At 36.1% G+C, this 20,687-nt stretch overlaps 1 protein-coding gene across 3 annotated transcripts in view; it reads right to left on the bottom strand.

The window, feature by feature from the left end:
- LOC139122554 (disks large homolog 5-like) overlaps window positions 1–20,687 on the bottom strand; it is a 114,151-nt gene that overhangs the window by 34,420 nt on the left and 59,044 nt on the right. The window contains exon 1 of one of the 3 annotated variants that reach the window (XM_070688045.1): window positions 3,677–5,210. The exons of the other annotated variants lie outside the window; for them this stretch is intronic. Within the exon in view, the coding sequence (XP_070544146.1) occupies window positions 3,677–3,806 (130 nt within the window). The 5' untranslated portion in view covers window positions 3,807–5,210. Of the gene's footprint in view, window positions 1–3,676; window positions 5,211–20,687 lie in introns of those variants that run through there. 3 annotated transcript variants of the gene reach the window in all.

The raw sequence follows: 20,687 nt of genomic DNA on the forward strand, positions 1-20,687 counted from the left end.
AATTCAAATTCCATTTTGCTTAAGAATGGACAAGTTCCCGTTTTACAAAATACACACTTCTACCAGACAGGTCAAGTGAATTTTCTCATGCTATGCCAGGCATTTTACTTATGACGGCACCAATTCAGTCGGAAAATTTTCCATTCATTGCAAAAGACTGACGAGACAATCCCAGGAGACTGCTCTAAAGCAGTCATCTCTGGTGGCTGAATACAGCTAAACTTCACCAACACTGCTGATGAAAACTGCCTGGCATTCGGTGGAATGTGAAACGGCCACTAATATTGAACTTTTAACTCGACGCACCCGTGGAATAAATATTAGAAGTAACGCTGTCTACTCAACGGTCGTGAAGAAGTGTGAGGTTAATGAATTCCCATATCAGATAATCCAATCATGTTCCTCTAAGTATACTTACTTAACTATCACGTACTCTGGTAATTGAGTTTTGGATTGAGTTGTGGAACTGTCTGGAGCGGTGATCTCCGTTCCGTAATGTCACAAATCAACACCTTTCCCTCCACAAGAGAATATCTTAGACTCTTATTCATTGTGAACCTACAAAACTTGGACAATTTTTGGTTGTTCTTGTTATACCAACCAACAAGATGGTGAGATTTTGACAAGCACATGACATATGAACTGGTCAAAACTGAGTGGTACACCCACTGCTTTTCCTACTATAACCCAACGTTCAAATTTTACACCATTAAAAAAGGGATTTTTCTCTACCTGAAAGTGCTGGTTCAAACTGTACTGAATTGCACATATTTAGCACCATTACTTTTGAGGCTCAAATGATCAGATCACTGTATTTCCACCATCAAAATGCTGGTAAAATATCACACACTTTCAGATAGTGGGCTTAAAAACGAATTCTTTTCCACCTGATTGAAATTAGTTTGATGTCTCTTGTCAGCCCATGATATAAAATCCAAACTTTGAGAAACTGGAGTGAAAAACAACTATCGACAGTAGTGCAATTTTTTGACGACCTAAAAGCAAGCATCCATGCACAGACTATTGATACAATAGAATGAACAACTTACCACATCAAATGGAATTTGTGGAAAATAAGTTTAATCTGGAAGTTCATCAAACATTGAGTATGCACACTTTGAAATATGTTAAGTTCACGTGCACTAAGTAAACAATAATTTCCCTCTATGAATTTTTCTTTGCTTTCCCTTTATTGCCAGAACTGTTACAATTTTTTGGCCCATCAAAACTAAGCTCTATATCTTTATCTCTTTGACCTGCTGACTGCTCATGTGTGATGAAGATAGGCCAGGGAGAAACAAATAGTACGTCCCTACTGATTGGTTAAGCCAGGGCTTCATTTCATGGAATAATGTATAATCAGCCAATAGCATTGTTTGAAGAATATATTGATTAAGTTAGTGAACCGAGAACTGAGAGAGTTCTCCCGAACAAAAGAACGTTAATTTTTCTGAAATTGTTCCTTTATCTCTTCAATAACCATGCCAGTTTCACCAACCCTTTATAAGTATGATAATATTGAAGACGAGAATTGCAAAAATACTGCAAGGATACATGGGGGAAAATAAATATTTTCCAAAATTTTTTTAGACTACCTTTTTGTATCTACAATGAGGGAATTTAAATGACAAATATAATTTGATAAATATCTACAATAAAAAAAGGATCAATATTTCCTGCTCTTTGCTGTATGAATGAAACTTGTTGGCGAACACAGAGGCAGGAAATTTCAGAGGTGTGCTTCGTGAAGAGACAATGGGAGAGGACAGGAAATGAGAAGAGTTTCGGTTCCACTCTCCATTCAGAAGGTAATCTGCACCTTTTGTACTTTGAGACCACAAATGAATACAAGACTTGTACACCCCCCTCTGTGAAATCATTGGTGACAGCTCAGGACAAGGAAACATATCTGTACTAAGTACGAGGAGAAAAGGTGACACAAAAATTCTGAAAATTGTAATGAAAAGGAAATTTTCTCCAACATAGAATATTATTCATATTATTACAGATCATACACAAATATTGGAAAGCATCTCAAAGAGCTTTACACTTCTGGAGAATTCTCCTTTTTTGCACAAGCTATAATTATTCAATGAGCAATTCAGAATTTTGGTCAAAATCATATTTGAGTTTAATCAACGCTGCAGTCATTTGCAGTTATTCTGTACGCATCAATAGAATCAATAGCTATTTGCTTGCAGGTATAATACAATGTTGAATGCTCAGACGTTCCATGTAATATTTCTGACAAATTTTTATTTCATATCACCACACGTTTACAGTTTGCTCTAAAAATTCAATTCACTGCTGTACAGAAAGTACCGTTATCGAATGATTGTTTCTGATAAAAATTAACAGTAACAAGGTTAAACACGTATAACAATATTTAACCAAAAGTAACAAATGAAACTAACATCATCCATGCGAGTTGTGTCTCCTGCCTGGACAAAAAGAATGTGCTAAATATAAAAACATCATAAAGTACTAAATTTAATTTGTCAGATTAGACGTACGAGGTTCTTCTTCCTCATCTCAAATGATAAGATGGATGGACACCATTTATGGTCCAGCATCTTCAGTTTCGCCACAGGAATTTTGCCTGGTCCCGACAAACAACCCGGGTCATCATTCCCCAAATAAGATTCATAAACTATTTCACCAAAGGTCAACACCAGGCGACCTCTGTAATTTTTAGATATGAAATATTAGACAGTCACAATGGGGGAACACAACGCATCGTTTAAGCACGTATCATCCCCGAGAGCAGCCTTGACCCAAACGGCTGGATGTTGCTTCCCTAAATATAGTTCAGAATTGCGTGAATTCAAAACCTGTTTTATGACACGTTTTGCAATAATCCTGATTCACTACATTTTTTTGCAGGCTTTTTGTCTGACTACTCACTCTCTGCAAGTGGACTAAGGTTTTAAATTTTAACAGGTGATCATCGCATCAGTTCAAATCATTATCATTCTGACCCAGGAGTAACAGAAAAATCCTTGACTTGCTCCAATGAATTACAACGGGTCAGTAGTCACTTTCAGAATTAAAGAGGTCTGGTTAATCAACTTTTGCTGAACTCAAACTATACTGTCAAATTCATTTTTCTTCAAACCTGGAGAAGTACGTTTGACCTTTTCAACTCGAGACTAAATGTTTCTCATCTTCATCTCTACACTCAGTCACACATCTTTTGGCAAGTTTTTCTTTCGCTAAATTTTCAATCCATAACTACTGCACCTGTTTCTTAAACATGTTCTTCTCCATATTTTGTCTGTCCTTTCTGTGATATTACTACCAATTCGAAAGTTAAAATTCAAATTTTTGTAATAAAAACTTCGTAGCAGCACACCGTGGAATAGTACACAATGGTATAATTAAAGTGATGCATCATGCTGGTCGTAAACCTAACCTTGATATTAGTTTCAAACTCTTTCATTCGACGACAGCATTTTTTCAAAACAAAGGACCCTTCCGGTGGTCGATATTACGTTACATAATATTACCAATAAAACTATATAGTAGTAGAAATTAATGACAAATTAAAATGGAAAGGTATTTATCTCATGATTCTGAAAAGACTGATGACAAATTGTTATTTTTTTTGGGGGGGGAAACACTTTCACAATTCATACAATAGTAATTTCAAATGCAGAAAAATATCAAGAATACGTACGTCTTGTATTGGGTGAATTCCCATGGAGTTCAATGAAGTAGAAAGGCTGGATTCTACGCAGGAAAAGTTTCATGCAATCCACTCGGCGTTTAGAAGAGGAAGACGACTTGGTGACTTTGTTCAGTGCCATGTTTCATGTCTAGCTGTTAGTCTCTTCTAGGATTTGCAAAATTTCGTGAGTGGTTTGGAAGAAATAAGAGTCTAGTGTAGCGGACCCAGGTGAGAGAAACTCACTTCAACAGCACTTGCATAACCGCTATGATGTCTAATCTCCAATAACTACACTATTTCATCCGGTTCAACATCAGACTGCCAATTATGCTAATACACAAATCAAACAGCAATTCAAATATCTTTGGCTTTAATTTTAATTTTGAAGCACTCTTCAATGCAAACAAACCAACAGGTTAAATCTACCACCAGGAGACAATTTCCTCAAAAAAGAACAACCCAAGCCTGAACCTCCCCTTTGAATTTTACACTTTTGAAGAAATTCACTCAATTCCCAGAAATTTCCTGCAAAAACACAACCTAGCTATGCTAAATGCAACCTATATACTACCAGTACGAACAATGCAAAATTCTATTTTTAAACATATTATTCAAAATTCAATATTCTACCTTTCAAGAATAATTATAGCATGAACTGACTGAACAAAAAAATAAAAACACAAAAACTTTTCCAAAAACAGTTTTTACTACACTCTTTCTGGAGATTTCACAAATTTGTAATGGCTGTGTGCATTCATTAAAAATTTGAAGGGTAGTGTCTATTACTCAGTTGTTTTTGTAAGGTTTATTTTTCTCAATAAAAATATCATCAAATTTCTCTGATGATGATCTAATGACCCAAGAATCCCCTAGATAAAACATTTGACCTGAATTTTACAAATTTAATAACTAGACAATAGAAATATACTGAAAATACCACAAATACAGCTTTCCCACTTTCTAACCTCAAATTAGTTTTTTGCAGGTTAATTTTTGTCAGATACCGCCTCTATCATATTCATCAATTATTGCGAAATTTCCAAAAGCACCTTCTACTGTACTTGGAAATTTTGAGACTCAAACAATATTTTCACTTTCACTCACCTGAAATGATCATTTCATACCAAGACATGTGAAGAGGTCATCTTGTGAAAGTGGACAAAAATTTCAAAATAACTAACACCTGTGTCTATTCACCAATGAACAACAAAAACTGGACTCTTAGGACTACTCAAGGAAGAAAACCTGACAAAAAACTATAATTTTCTGCAAGATATTTTTTAGACACTACTCTTACTATTTTTCAATCCAGTTGGCACTGGCAGAAACCTTCAGAATAACCTTTGAAAAGGGAAGTTGAGACACTAACCACAACCAGGAAAACCAGACCATTTCATATTTCCATTTGAAGCGGGTCGCTTTTCCACTCACAAGGCCTCAATAAACTCCAGACAAGTGGTCCGTTCAAGTCTGATATTTCCAAGCTCCTTACAAAACTAAGGCTTCCATGGTTGTGTAGTCCACCGTGCATCAGACAGAACTCGCAATTGATCAACATACAAAATTACACAGAGTACGAAAATAGTGCTTTGGTCTGTACCATTTTGCAAATGGGGACAGTAGGTCACATTCTGAGGGGCAGGTTTTTTCATCCACTACAAGCCAGCTGGTTCTCTACTAAATTATGCATTACTGCATCAGTTTGAGCTTAATATGGATTGCTGGCATCTATTTTCTTTGTTTTATGACCCAATAAAAGAAACTGGTTCACACTGACAGAGAAAAAAACAACGAATATTGATATGCAAAAACCAAAATGTTTGCCACAGCTATCTGACTTTGACTTTATAAAACCTGACTGCGTTATGGCTACTGCAATATACATTCATATCTTATAGTTACAGACTGCAAGTTGACCTTGTAAGATAATTTTGCCAAAATACTGACCCAGTCTACATTTCAACAGAAACACTAAATAATAACAGTGATACTATCAAAGTATTAATTTTCAAATCTATGGAAGCTTATCAAAAAGACCTGAAACTCAGAAAATTCATGATAAACTGCAACAGAAAAATTCGAATGGTCGCAATTTTGTATGCAAACTATAAATTACTGGGAAATTTTCGGTGAAAAATTTTTCAATTTTTTTTTTTTTAAATTAAATTTTTTGCTCTGTAGATGTGGTTATCTATATAACTTGAGAAATCAAATTGTGGACATGACACTTCTTCTCATTGGCATACAAAAACACAGGTACAACGTACAGTCAGCTTTACCAATTTGACCTCCATCATGAATGGAATCATTTTCATAAAAGCCATTTCGCTGACAAAAGGCTCAGGTAATCTTTTCTTACGCGGCTGAAAATTACAGCAAAGTCTGCCAAACGCACAATACCTGACACAAAACACGACACAATAGCAACGCATATTGATGGATTGACACATCGATAATTTCATAATCTCGCTTTTGATATCAAAGAATGATTACACTGCTCCAGGGTTGTCAACACTTTCTGACAATGGAGGTTTACTCACTACATTTGTGTACTTTGCGGCACAGCGAAAAAAGCAATCTTTATTACTAGTGTATTTTGCTGTAGACTTCATATTTACATATGCTACTTGCGGACATTTTGATCATGATATAAAACAATGAAAGATATCCTAAAACAAATAATTCTGTGTTTCATATCAGATATGTAGAGTTACCACAAACGTGCTCGTTTTTTTGTAAAATTAATTTTTTTTTCAAACAATTTCACCATACCTGTCTCTGAGCCAAAAGACACAGCATTTGGATCCACTATATAGCACGCATGCTTTTCAACAAAGACAATCAACCACTGAATCTAAAAATTGTGATTGAGATGTCAATTCTTGCTGATTATTAGATGAGATATAGAAATCCCAGCACACAATGGCAAGCAAAGGCAACTGCACACATTTATACATTTTCCGCACAAGATTACCTGAATGGGGCACATAACAGGTGAACAGAAAGTCACACAATGAGTGCAAAGGAAATCAATGTTGATTGGCAATGAAAATGGGGAAAAAGACAAGCACAGTTATTCAAGCATTACCCAGGATTCCTTGGTGCACTGGATGGAGATTAGAGATACTTAAAAACCTATTCCAGTTCCCAATGATTCAAAACTTAAATATTTCTCACCCACAAATTACACACCTGTAATTTTAAGGGTATGGTTGAAAAGTCAAAATATCCTTGCCATATTTACTTGCCTCTTGAGAAAATCATTATTCAAAAATTGTGCCTTTCAAATTTTGATTTTCTGCAAACAAAGATTAAACTTCTTAGACGGCTGGCCCTCATAATATATCAGATCTCTTACTTTCCTAAGAAGCACATAAATTAATTTCATGGTTTTTTCCATTATCCTTGTCTGAAAGTTGCAAAAATCACAGAACATCGACGAATAAACCAAATGAATATCAACCCTTTCCTCCCCAAATTTTGGAACATACCTCTCCTTTTCAACAGTAGGGCTGAACCACTGTACAGGTATATAGGGGTGATAGCAGTAAGATCCTCCATCTACAGGCTGATGGGTGGAAAATTTCCAAGCCTTCCCTCTTCCATCATGATCAATCATAATATTATTCCATTAAATGCATTAAATTCACCAGAATCAGGCAGAAAATCAATAATCTAGATACTTATGAAGGGGATGGAATAATGCCATGATGACAACGGAACGTCATCCATGCGGAGAAGTCAATATCTCCGGATAGTAAAGGAATTACATCTGGTGATCAATGAATTATAATAACTCGGGTCAAGATGGGTAACGATTTTTCAATTCCTTATACCGTTTTTGAAATAATTTTTCATCAGGAAAAAAATATTAGAATAACAGTTTTCCGAACACTGTCTTTGTAGGATCATCGTCTTTCTGTAAATTGATTCCATGTATACTGCAGTGTTTCATTTTGAAGCAAGAGTTTGAATATTTTCTGCTTTGAGTTAAGACACATAAACCATTTTGATTGGCAGTTATTGATGAATTTTATACAATTTGCTTATCTAGCCCAAAAATCTACAATGTGCCAACAGCTTTCCCTTTGTCAAAAAAGTAAGCATTTTATGTCTTCTTCAACAGTTGATAATGACAGGAGAAATATTGTGTATATTAAACTTTCATTTATACTGTTACCCTATAAACAAATATTATGGTTCCTCGATGAACAAATATTATCAATAGATCCTGAAGATAGTTGACTCTTATGCACAACCGCTTGAAATTTTCTTGCTATTTTCAAAAATGTCATTTGACCGATGATCATTATCACAGGAGATCTAAAATACATTACAGAACATCTGACAATATGCTATGTACAGTTTGACAGAGTAGATAATAAAGGCATATTTTTAATGACAATGATCTAATAATCCACAAGCTACAACATCTATGATCGTGCCATCCGGCATGCTAATGACACGGCAACATCATACCATATTAGGAGGTCAAATCATCATGATAATATTGTATTCATCTTACCATGCCAGTTTCAAGAACAGAAATATTAAAATACAGAAACGTTTGGAGATGCCAAAAAGTGATGATATCAGGATCAGAAATTTACTTTTCACTGCAAATACACGCATGAAAGTAATCTTTATTGGAGTTGTTTTGACGATTGTAAAGTTGCTCAATGATTTTTTGGCTTTGATAATGCTCTGTCTGACAAACTTTCCTTTCATTACAAAGTATGGATTGCTTCACTATCAAATCATTATTTCCCGACAGCCAGTAAAGATTTCATACAATCAATCAGAAAAAATGTCTTGTTATGTTTTACAAACGACCATGAGAGAAATGGGGATGAAAAGTTGCTGAATATTTACCAGTGTATCAATGCATTCTTTGCACTGAGTGTTTTTGAAGTCTTTTTGCTAAATCATACTATGATGAAATCTTTGCTCTAGGGTCATTTAATTAAGTTCATCTGTCAGCTGCAATTTCAAGTGTAGTCGCCACAATCAATGTCAATTCTACACTTTTGTGTTAACCAGTAGCAATAAAACCCATCCTGTTGGTCTTTTTTTACATATAACCAGCACTAGAATAGGCTACAGCGTGTAGACATAATTTTGTACTTTTTGTTGCAAAAGACCGAATGTTTTCATGCTAAGCTGTTTTTCAAAATGTGTTCCAATGTCATGCTCTGAGGTAATGTCAACTGCATCACCATTGTTGAAAAGACAGATTTACTACGGCAAAGTGCGACTGATACAATTCAACTCATGGCAAAGTAATGTCTCTTGAATTTGATTCTTACAAACAATATTTGCTCTGTTTAAGCATGTTGCAGCTACTGTACACCACAGTGATGGTCCACAATTTTCAATTTGAACTGGTGTATATTCATGCGATGGGTATACATGTACGATGATAGAATTTTGTCATTTTTACTCACTCAAATCATCAAACATTATGCGACTTCTCACAATCCTCATGACTTTGTACCTTTTTCAAGCCTTTTCAACCCAACTCAGAATACAAAATTGATTTTCTCAACTCAAATAAATTCATCTGGGGTCATATAATGATAAAAAGTTTGGGGAAACTTTCCTTTAGGCTTGCATTTGTCGTGACATGGTTGGCTGCCATATCATTTCAGTTTCCAAGAGTAATATGTCTAAATAGAGCGGACTCAGGTTCTGTGTTAATGTGCCTACTTTATTATTAAAGTCAGCCATGTATGTTGCAGCGTAACAATTTTTATCATTTCACTGTAGCTGCTGTACTACTGGAAAGTAGCTGCTTTGTGAAAGTTCAAAATTTTTTACCATTCAGTTATTGTATTTAAGGACAATACATGGAAGCCACCTCAATGTAGCAATATACAGGTCACATCATTTTTGAACAAGGCTGTGCACATCTTCATCCGTTCATCCCTGTGTACTCATTTATACAGCCATCTTTCCAAACTCTGAGTTTAAACCATAGCACAGCGGTGATGGTCCTAAGATTCAAATAACTACGTGTATAAAGTGCAATGCCATTCAACTTCAATGTGCATAACCTAGCAACGTGCACTGAGGCATTATGGGAAAAAATTACTACCAACTCCCTGTCAAAGAACCACTGATATGACATGAACTCAAACTTGACCATTATGCATAAAAACAAACAATTTGCCTTTTCTGATAACTGACAGTTTTGAGTGTCTGTGTACGACATACTGACAATCAGTCATGACTGTGTGCTTGAGGAATGGTCACCTTGCTGTATGACTTGATAACCTGTGCACACACACTTCCAACTTATCAAAATCACTCAAGAATAAACCAATATTTCTCCTTTCTAGAAGCCCTAATGAATAGTCATCGCAATTACATACTGAGTTCGTGCAATTCCTGATGGACCCCACGCTCAATCTTTATCAAATTGACAGCCGCCAAAATTAACTTACTGATGCAAAAACCAAACAATACCACCTCTTTTTCTTTGATTGTGTGTGCAGAGCAAAAATAACATTGACTATTTATTTAATTAGGCAATTTTAGAGTGAATGAATGTCCAAATTCCACTGAAATGGTATCATTTGCGATCAGTTTCAGAGCAACTGATGAAAATTCAAAATGCTAACTTCTGAAAGCTTTCGTCTGTGAAGAGACTGACCCAATTTGGAGTGTTACGGTAGTAGACATTTTTTTCAAGTGACTTTAAAGCTGTGATTTCTACAACAAATTATACTGTGATGATTTTTCATGCACATCGATTTTTTTTTTATAACTCTTTTTCTTATAAGAGAATATTTTATATTGGATTGTATCGTCAAACTAGACTGAAAAATGTAACAGACTGTACGTAATGTATTCTCAATTGATGGATGAAAAAAAATTACGTAATTTCATCCTCTCTGTCAATAATCGTCATCATCATCATCATTATTAACATCATTATCATCATCATGAACGTTTATTTTACTTAAATAATCTTTTGTTTTATCGGTGTCTTCTTTAACATGGTAACCAAACTGGTAAATCACAATGTGTGTTAAGATGCAGAAACATCAAAGACATATTGAAATCTTTATACGTATACAGACCATCAAATCAAAGCAATTTACATGTGGATGGGGCCTCACAATTCAAATAAATAACAAACCCAAAACTAAACAGTAGTAAACCTTTCAAAAATTTTTGCGACAGGATTAAAATGATGAATTATTGATAACTTTGGACAATGAAATAACAATATTTCACTTAATATTCATGGTATGACACATTTGGCTATCAGAATGATAATACCAAAAATCCACTTCCTCCAAGTCCATCTGCCTCTCTCATATTTCACTCTCTATTTCCTTTGTCTCTGTCATTGTCATTGGCACTATATCTTGACAGCTACCGGTATAGCAAGTCATTTCTCTCTTCAAATGTACCGTCCTTCCTTCTCTTTTGTTTAACAACACGTCAACATTACCATTTTTTAACAAGTCATTAGGGGTGGGTAAATTCTTAAATGCAACATCCCACCCATATCCCCCTCTGAAGAAACTATAACAGTTCCAATATTCATTTACTGTGTATTGTACATCTCTTGTGGTTACAGCACATAACAAAAATTTGGCACATCCACCTGTTCTCATCGATTTGTCTCTACAAAATAAATTTGCAAATATTTCAAACACATAGGGTACAGACAAACACAGCTAATTAAAATACAAACAGCGTGTTTCTCTCTTTACTCAGAAAAAACACATCGGGAACACAGGAGACATGACAAGTTTGCTCACAGGACGTAATGTCAACAGTCCTGTGTGTTCAATGACTGATCCCAGGTTCAAATTCAACACTCTTTGTCTACTGCTCTACTTTCAGCTGTCTCTGGTCATTTACATTGGCACTTGTCCCCGAGTTACTTTTGTGTTATCAGACTGAATTGACTAATCAAGTCAGTGAAAGGGCCACTCTGCTGCCCTTTAATTTATCAATGACATCACGCAAATTAATTTCAATCTCCCTGATTTGACTGCATTTTTGTACAGACCTTACATGACATCGAACCCTTTCTTATGAAAGAAAACAGGACATCAATTTGAAAAAAAAATGCTTAAAATATCAGTAAGCCATCAGACCCTTGGAGTAACCCTTGCCAACAACTCTACCTTTTCAGATCAACAAACTTATGTAATGTTTGAACCTTCAAGGCTTGCTATCGATCACTTTTAAAAGTTACATACAAATCTAACACATTCATCTACACCAGTAACGAGGATTAGGAAAAGGCACTTTACTGAGCATGGATTGTGAAAACTTCCACTAAACCAGCAATTTTTTTCTCAGGACATTTCAGAAGGTACAATTGGGAATCATTCAGACTTTAAAAGACCTCAGTGTTCAGCCAGTGCAGTTACATATCCCAGAATGCATCAGTTCCAAGTGCTGATATATGTATCTTTATCGGCTTAATTCACTAGAGACTGAAAGTCCATGTGATAATGTTTGCAATTCAGATATTTTACTCTGTAAAATCATCACAGGAAAGCTAAACATTTATTTTTCTCTCAAAATATCCCATCTGAATAAGTTCATTGAATAAGATATTAGACTGGTTGTCGTTGTGGCATAGAAACTGCTAGTGTGCTTAAATATCCAAAACAAATAGATGGATACACAACATGCCATAAAGACATCTTCAAAGAATAAAACAACACGTGTGTACGCATTGCAATGGCATATATCATACAGGGATGGACTGGCTTCACAACAAAGTTGGTCTGCAGAATACAACTCAACCAATATGACGAACAAAATTAAATTCCTCTTCAACTTCATTCACAAACGTCTCTTTTTCTGCGTAAAATAAGGTTCATCCGATCTGAAAAACATGCATCAAACTTCCACACTGTCAGGAAATTGGGCTTACAGCCTGTGAATGTAAATAAAAAGTCAGACGCAACATATAAATGATTTATATGATGTCACCTGTTATGTTACCAATTCTGTGACCAGCAGCTGTAACAATAGTATTTAATATGTGGAGAGGAAGAACACAGCATGATAATTGTACACCATTCTGCTGAATATACCTTAACTGCACACCAAAAAACCCTGGGTTGGTGACCAATAATATTTGAAAAATAGTCTTTTTTCACATTTTAACCATTATATTTGCACCAGAAAATGTGTTTCCCATCATTAAATTGAATATGAAAAATGCAGTTCTGGCACTCTCTATTCAAGAACACAAGAGGTGTTGGCTAGAATTCACCACAGTTAGAAAATCAACCAATAGGAAGGCCCTATCATAAACTATTATATAAACAGTGTGCCTTCTGCCAATCATCATCTTCCTTACATACTGAGTATACCTCATGGCAGTTCATAATCGTCTACATGTACCTCGCCGATATAATAAACTTTAAATTTTATCAAGCATTCCCATATAACCCTGTGGTGCAATAGACCATGTTCCGAACCGCGCGTGACATTCCGAGATATCGCGAGAATATGTGGTTCGCAGTGGACGCGTTCTCGCAACACAGGACAAACTGCGTAAAACAGGACAAGTCGCTAATTACGTTAAACACTGCATAATATATATGAAGTTGCAACCTTTGCTCAGTTCTGCACTTCTTCTAGTTCCATACAAAGTTTGACTTGTATTACTAAGCTGGAAACCTGTTTCTACGGACATGTATTAAAGTCTCGCGAGATCTCGCAATCAGCGGAAAATCGTCTATTCAGCTGTATTAATCCTTACATCCTCATCAAAATAGAAGTTTTTGATCAATTGTAGCTGACTGTACCCTCCAGATAGAATAGAGAAATGGTGTAACTACACTTGCCTAAAGTAACTAAACTATAAAACAAGTAAAAAGTAAAATTTATTGAGTATGTCCTGAACCAAGTCACCATAAAGGGACTTTTTATTGGCTCATCAAATGAATAAAACTTTATAGGTTATGATACTGCCATCAGATGGTATGCTTTTACACAGCTATACGATTGTATTGGTTGAAAGCTTTTCTGTATTCCAACAACAAGAAATGCTCGCTGAATACTGTCAAAGGTCATAGTAGCATAGGTCACAGGTTACATAAGGTGACCTTCAAAGACGCTCCTCCTGACATACATTGAGAGCAATGACCTAAATCTCTTTTTAAGTAGTACAGAGAATTTTATCCAGACACATTACTTCAGTCACTGAGTTGTAAAATACATCCCATTGTTTGGTTGAACAATGCCACTGGCAATGAAAAAGACAGAAGAAATTCCAAAGATACAATGCCATTTTCATCACCTCCTGTTCTGAATAGAAATATCTTGTCTTCTCTGACTTAAATGAAGTTTGAAGTCGGTTGGATCTGTGGACATGTAATTTTCATACATCACCAGCAACAAAGTAACACATTTCTCCATATCATACATGTACTGTCAGAAAGCCTAACTAAACTGTCTAAAAAAATAATCATCTTTTACTCCATATGTTAGTAGTGTAATATCAGAAAATTGCCCACACCTAGTGACCTAATTAATCATCATCATCATCATCATCATCATCATCATCATCATCATCTACTGACAATCCAATCCAATTGATAACTATACAAGAACTATCTGTCATGCCAGGAAAACACTCAGTACACCAAATACACTGGACTATCAAAGTGTATTGTTACCAATGGATCACATTCTGGTTAGCATCTTTCCATCTCCATGTCAATAATGGCATATCATTTTGATCACAGCTGATATAACTATTAATTGGTGATGAATGGGTCTATTTTTATATTTATCAGTCTGAATTTGAGAGCAGTGACTGACCTATGCAGTTATATTCTCTGATGGCTAATGCGCAATCCAAGGTAGATGAAAATTGTCACTTGATAATGAGACATTATAATCACATTTGCATAATCAAACAATACTCATTAATATGATTTGCATAAATTATGGCACCACAGAATCAACTAAATATTTCACACAATTTTGATACATCAATGAATATCATTTATATTTATATAATGAATATTAGTTTTTCAAACCTACAAGTAGCTAATTTGTTTCCAATGATTGTTTGCAGGTTGTATGATTATTTGAGTGAAACTTTACTCTACCAATAGCGGTTCAGTGCCAACTCCATGGCACTTCCACATCTTTTTTCTCCTTGGCACTTTCACACTGTCAATCCCTTGAATGATTTCATTGGAAACAATGTTGCAGTCTAAAGCATGAATAGCAAGCCATTACAATCTTCAATGGTGATAATATGGGCAGACAGTCTAGCAATTTTCAGACAGATAAAATGTTAATTACCATATAAACTGCTGGTAATACATATATTAATCACCTCTACATGTCAACAATAATTAAACCTGTTTTACTTTATGATACCTTAATGAGAAACATCATCCCTACAGCGTGATAAGATTCAAAATGTACATCTTTCCTCACACTATTAAATGATAACGTCTACTCCCTTCATTTCTCATTTCCCCAAACCCTTGCATAAGGTATAAAATGTTATCATGACGTACATTCATTAATTTTTCCTTTTTTGTTAAAATTAAAATGTAAAATTATTCAAAACGGAGGACATTTTTGACCAATGCACAAAAAGTGGACACAGGTCAACAACCCTGTGAATACTGACCACATATATTATAACAAGTATAACCAAATATAACCAATGTACATCTAATATGACTTATTGAAGGCAAAAATAGGTTCCATATTTACACTAATATTACACTGGAATATTCTGCATATAGATTACATACGCATAAAATGTATGTGCATTCATCATTGCCTGATGTGCATCGGCAGGGCTGTCTGGATGTAAATTGCTTTTAATGTACTTCTCACATCAATATATCACACATTTACAAACTATATGCACTGTTCAAATACGAGGAAACACTATATGTACTTTTAAACACTCAGACTACTGCATTAGGTATGCAAATGAAGAAATTCTTCAAAAACTGAAAAAAATTACAACTGGTTTCTTCACAGCCATTGAGCTTTCATTTCAATGCAATGTGTATCCTCCCATCTGAGAAATTCTTTTTCTGACATGGTAACTAGTCAATGAGCATCACATCGGTTGAACTATGCAGAGTAATCAAGCTCCAAATGCTTCTTCATATAATTTATAAATTATATTGGCCTGAGTCAATTTAAGGATTTCACAATAAGTCTGACAAACGAGCAAAAGTTCCAAGGCGGGAACCGGACCATGACACAGGGAAAGTGTGTTGGCTGATAAATAACACAGAAACCATAACTCATTTGCAAAAAAAATGACAGAAATATGAGTGGTATTTCCATATCATAATTCATACCATACCAACACAAATGACAAGATCCCATTGATCAAGCTATTTCTGAATAAGCCCCTGCTATCTTAAGGAAGATAACTTGGAATAATTTCAAATAAATAAATATTAAAGCTCATAATACTGTTTTGCTGTATTAAGGATGATAAATACCTTTTAGACACTTTCAGATTTTATTTTTTTCTCAATTGAAAACGTTCCAAACCCCAATAAAGTATATATTTTCTGAAAGCCCTGATATAGAGCTATCTGACCAAGTACAGTACACGGTCATTATTTGCATAAGAGTCACGTGACAAGCGTTTTGCTGAACCTTCCAAAACCGGTTTTCCCGCCTTAAGCGAACACGCTGCAAGATTTCCGTTGGAATTTCCTCATTGGCAAGCCTTGACAATATCCTTCAAAACCGTGTCTGCGATTTTTTCTCGGAGGCTCCATTCAAATTATATGGCGTGATCATTAAAATTCCTTGAAAAGCACCCTCGTCCAACACCTTTAAGAGCGCATTAAAAAAAAACAAAGGCAGATAAAGAAATCCCAGACACGGATTTTGAGTTCATTATGTTTCCAATGGACGGTGTGAATTTCAAGCAGCTACCATTTGTGAGCGCGAATTGACGAGGTGCCAAAGAAGGGTACCTCATTCACACATTGAATTCGAGAAAAACGCGAAAAACATGTTTTGATACTTCTACGCCACGGCATTTGATAATTCAACGTGCATGAGCCTAAACACGGGCATACTTGTTACCTAGTGATGATGTCGACCGGGAATGACAGTTGATCAGAGAAAAAGTCCCAGGAAAATAAAATAAATCGCGGAAAACTACCAATTTTTGGAGCATTGCGTGTCGACACGTCGCCACAGCGAATGGCTTCAGTGGGAAAAACAATGACGTCAGCAGTCATTACTGATAGCGGGCGTGTCCTAAATTCATATGGAAATAAGCTTGTTTGCGTCCCCAGATCACACTCCCCTCACACGCTATGTACACATTGCAGAACCGTAGTCTTGATAGTGTACTATCGCACTAATTGCAAAGTTAATTCTTGGACGCGCCATTGCGCAAATAATCTCGAATGGCCCTCAACTACGTTTGACGCACCACTAAGGGCGCAACATTATATGAATGGGTCGATCACGCAGAGTTCACGTAGTTCATACATTCGCGTAGCTCCCCGAAGGTCATTACCTCAGTCATAGTGTGACATGTAAAAACTATTCAGTTACCTATCAACCTTTGCAATTAAATACCCATACAGCCACGCACTACAGCATATGGTGGTACATAGGAAGCTGGGTAGAAAGGACTGATGTAGGGGCAACGGTGTTTTGGAGCCGTACGCATGTGGCATGGCCGATGAATATAAAACAACGGCACTGGCCGCTGCGTAATGGTGGAAAGCTAGTCGACACTCGGATTTTTAACGCCGGTATAGTTGATGAACCCAGGATGATCGGGCAGTCCCTTAAACTGAAGCATTTGCAACGTCTACTGTCCATACAAACGAAACGTTGAACACTGCAAGGAAAACATCCATGATCGTTTTGAAGAGCAACACATTTTAGGTCGGACACATCTCGTTTTCCAGAGTAGCCAGGTCTTTGCATAGAACAACACCGCTGTGTAAAACCCTTTGGCCAGAATCAATGATCGTAAATTTGCTAATACATACGAGTTATGTTTAAAAGTTGATGTATCGATCACTTTATTTAGGTCGTACGGGTTACAGTCTCGTACTATATCAGTGTATGAGTAGCCTAATTGTCGATGAGTGCAAATCGAAGGCCACTCGCGGAGAAACCCTACCGGTGCGCTAAGCTTTGATCATCATCGTTTCCACAGTCAAAATCACAGTCCTTAGCAATTTGTACAGTTGTTCAAGTCCGACATATCAATAATTCATCACATAAGTTACGTAAACAATTGAATCAAACCAAATGGTTTGCTGTTGCCATCATAGCCTGTTGCGTACGTACAAGGGACAACTTTGCAGTAGGCTTGGTTGGTTACAAGGGGGCCCGATCTCCGGTATTCTCCTTTTCTTGACTTGATAGACTATAGTATTTCTGCAGAAAATTTAAGGTTTTTACATGTGTGATGATGATGGCCCCCGATTTTCTAAAATGGCCCCCTTGGGACAGGAGTTGGGGCCAACAGTGGCCCGTTGTTTTTAAATCCTAGAATGAACACTGTGTAATTGTGTATCTAACATTGCGAAAAAGACGTCAACCACCGTAAAGCGGCGTGTGCAGGCTCCGACCAACCCTAAGCAAAGAGTGATAAAACGTCGCACTGCTGAGAAATCGTCGTTGACACGATGTCTTGACCACACTAAGAAAAATGACTTGCTCCCTGGTGTAGACTATGTCTGGAACTGTACGAATACTTGTTTATTGGACTAGGCTTCGACAAACATTTAATTACGGTTTATTGTTTACAGACGGAAGTAATCCTGGTGTTTGGAGAAGTCACAGCACGTCATTATGTAAATTGGCTAGTGCAACGCAACGTTGTGTCACTCACGATGGATTATGGACATAGCAATGCAAATGTGTCCACAATGTTTACAAAAGCTCCCCGATTTAACCGGGATAGCCACGTGCATTTGTTTTGATTTTTAAAAATCGTGAATTACACGGAAACCATTCCTTATCTTGAACTGGCGACACATCTCAATTCTGGGTCTTACTTCAAGGCGTATTCTCAGAGAATTTTGAAAATTGACAGAAAAATGAACGATTTGGTATTTATCATCATTAATCAAAAGATGACCTTTTCTATCATGCACAATTTTGTTAAAATATCACAATAAGCTAAGCCTGTGTTTTTCTGAAAATTGTAAAATCAAATTCATATCTCAAATGTAGAGTAGATCAATGTTATCATCCTTATAATACTGTACAGAAATATTATTTTACCTTTTCTACAATACATGAACTTGATTTAATATTTTTCTGTCAATGTGAACAGGATGAGAATTATGTACTTGAGCTGACAGCAGAGCTAAAAAGTTCAATGTTAGAAAGGATTAATATTTCAAAATGAAGGCACCAAAGAAACTGAAACTGTACGGTGTCAAAGGCCAAGATGGCAGTAATTTGACTAATGACAACACAAAGGAAAAATATTTCAGTAGAGTATGATTATTTCTACTCGAAAAACCTGGAGGGATACCCATACACGGAGGTATGTGACATAATTAATCTCCCTCTCACTGTCAACATATTCATCCAAGCCATCAAACAGTAAAAGCACAGGACACTCTTCAGCTGGGACTACTGGCTGCTGGATTACAAATATGAGTGCTCCTTTAAAATGGCTCCCTTCTGATTAATTTATCAATGTGCCGTACATGCCTTTGGGCTTGTAATTTCATCATTCTTTTGTACCGGCTCATCAAAGCGTGAACCATGACCACACAAACACACAGGCAAAACATACTCTCCCGCTGGCAAAATTTTTTCTCTGATAAGACTTTGTGGTTAATCTTGGCTTGGACAATTTTCTAGAGTTTAAATTTTTCAGAAAATTATCAAAAAGTGACAAACGCATAAGTCAAACACAAAGCTATCAAAAAATATTAAATAAGATCATGTAAACTGAACAGAAGCAGTGATATTCAAGTGTGCACACAAGATGTGAATGGGGAATAGAACGATAGAAAGAGTATGATAAAATTAAGAAAATTTCTTTTCCATCATGAAAAATTTTAATTTCTTCAACATGCAGTATTACAACCTGTCCACCCCTAATTCCCTTTAAATCGGTCCACACCCACTACTGATATCAATGGATCTAGGACAAACCATGGTGGTGAAAGGGATAAAGAAATGTGATCTATCAAAAAGATGACAATAATGTAAATTAATGAATAAACAGTGCTAACAGAGCTATGAGCGCTTACAGAAAATAGAGTATTTGTCTATCAACAGTAAAATATTATAATTTCTTGAAGGTCGTTTTAATAATGGCAGTGCCTCATATCCCCAGGGATGTCACAGCTAGCTACAAACTTGAAAATAAACTGGAAGAGATCATTTTTGTACATGCTAAACAAGAAACTCAGCAAATATTTCAGTTTGAAACACAGAGTCCTGATAGTTTCTGATAATTATAGAGAAACAGATATGCAAGAGCAATATAATGGCTGCAAGAACAGACATTAAGCAAAGTTGCATTCTTCAATACGTCCGCAGGGACTCAAAACATGGCATCACTCTCGGTGAAATAGTGACAGTTGCTAATCGTACGGAAACATTTTGCAGTCAGAAAACCTTTTCAGAAGTGGAGGAAAAAAAGGCAATTTCCCACAGCTTTCAACACAATACCCAACGACTTCTATTAAGTGCTGGCAAATTGTAAATACAGAATAGGAAGTTAATAGAATTTGCAGTCGACAGGGGGGTAGGTATTGATGAATTAATGGGCTGCTGGGAGAAGAAAAACAGCAGTGAATTATTCACTGCTGGGTTGCTGATTGACTTGGACTGTGTACAACCTGAACAATGTTACACATGTATTAAAGATGTCTTGACAGCGGGCCGTTGAATTATGCATAAGAGATGTACACGCCAAATTTCCATGTTCAGTTTGCAGATATCATGTCAATGCTGATGATTCTGGTCTGATTATGTTTTCTTCCCCCTATTTTTTTGTTGATGTGTCCAATACTGCCATTTGAAACAATGAGCACCA

Source organism: Ptychodera flava, chromosome 22 (assembly GCF_041260155.1).
Source record: "Ptychodera flava strain L36383 chromosome 22, AS_Pfla_20210202, whole genome shotgun sequence".
Lineage (NCBI taxonomy): Eukaryota > Metazoa > Hemichordata > Enteropneusta > Ptychoderidae > Ptychodera > Ptychodera flava.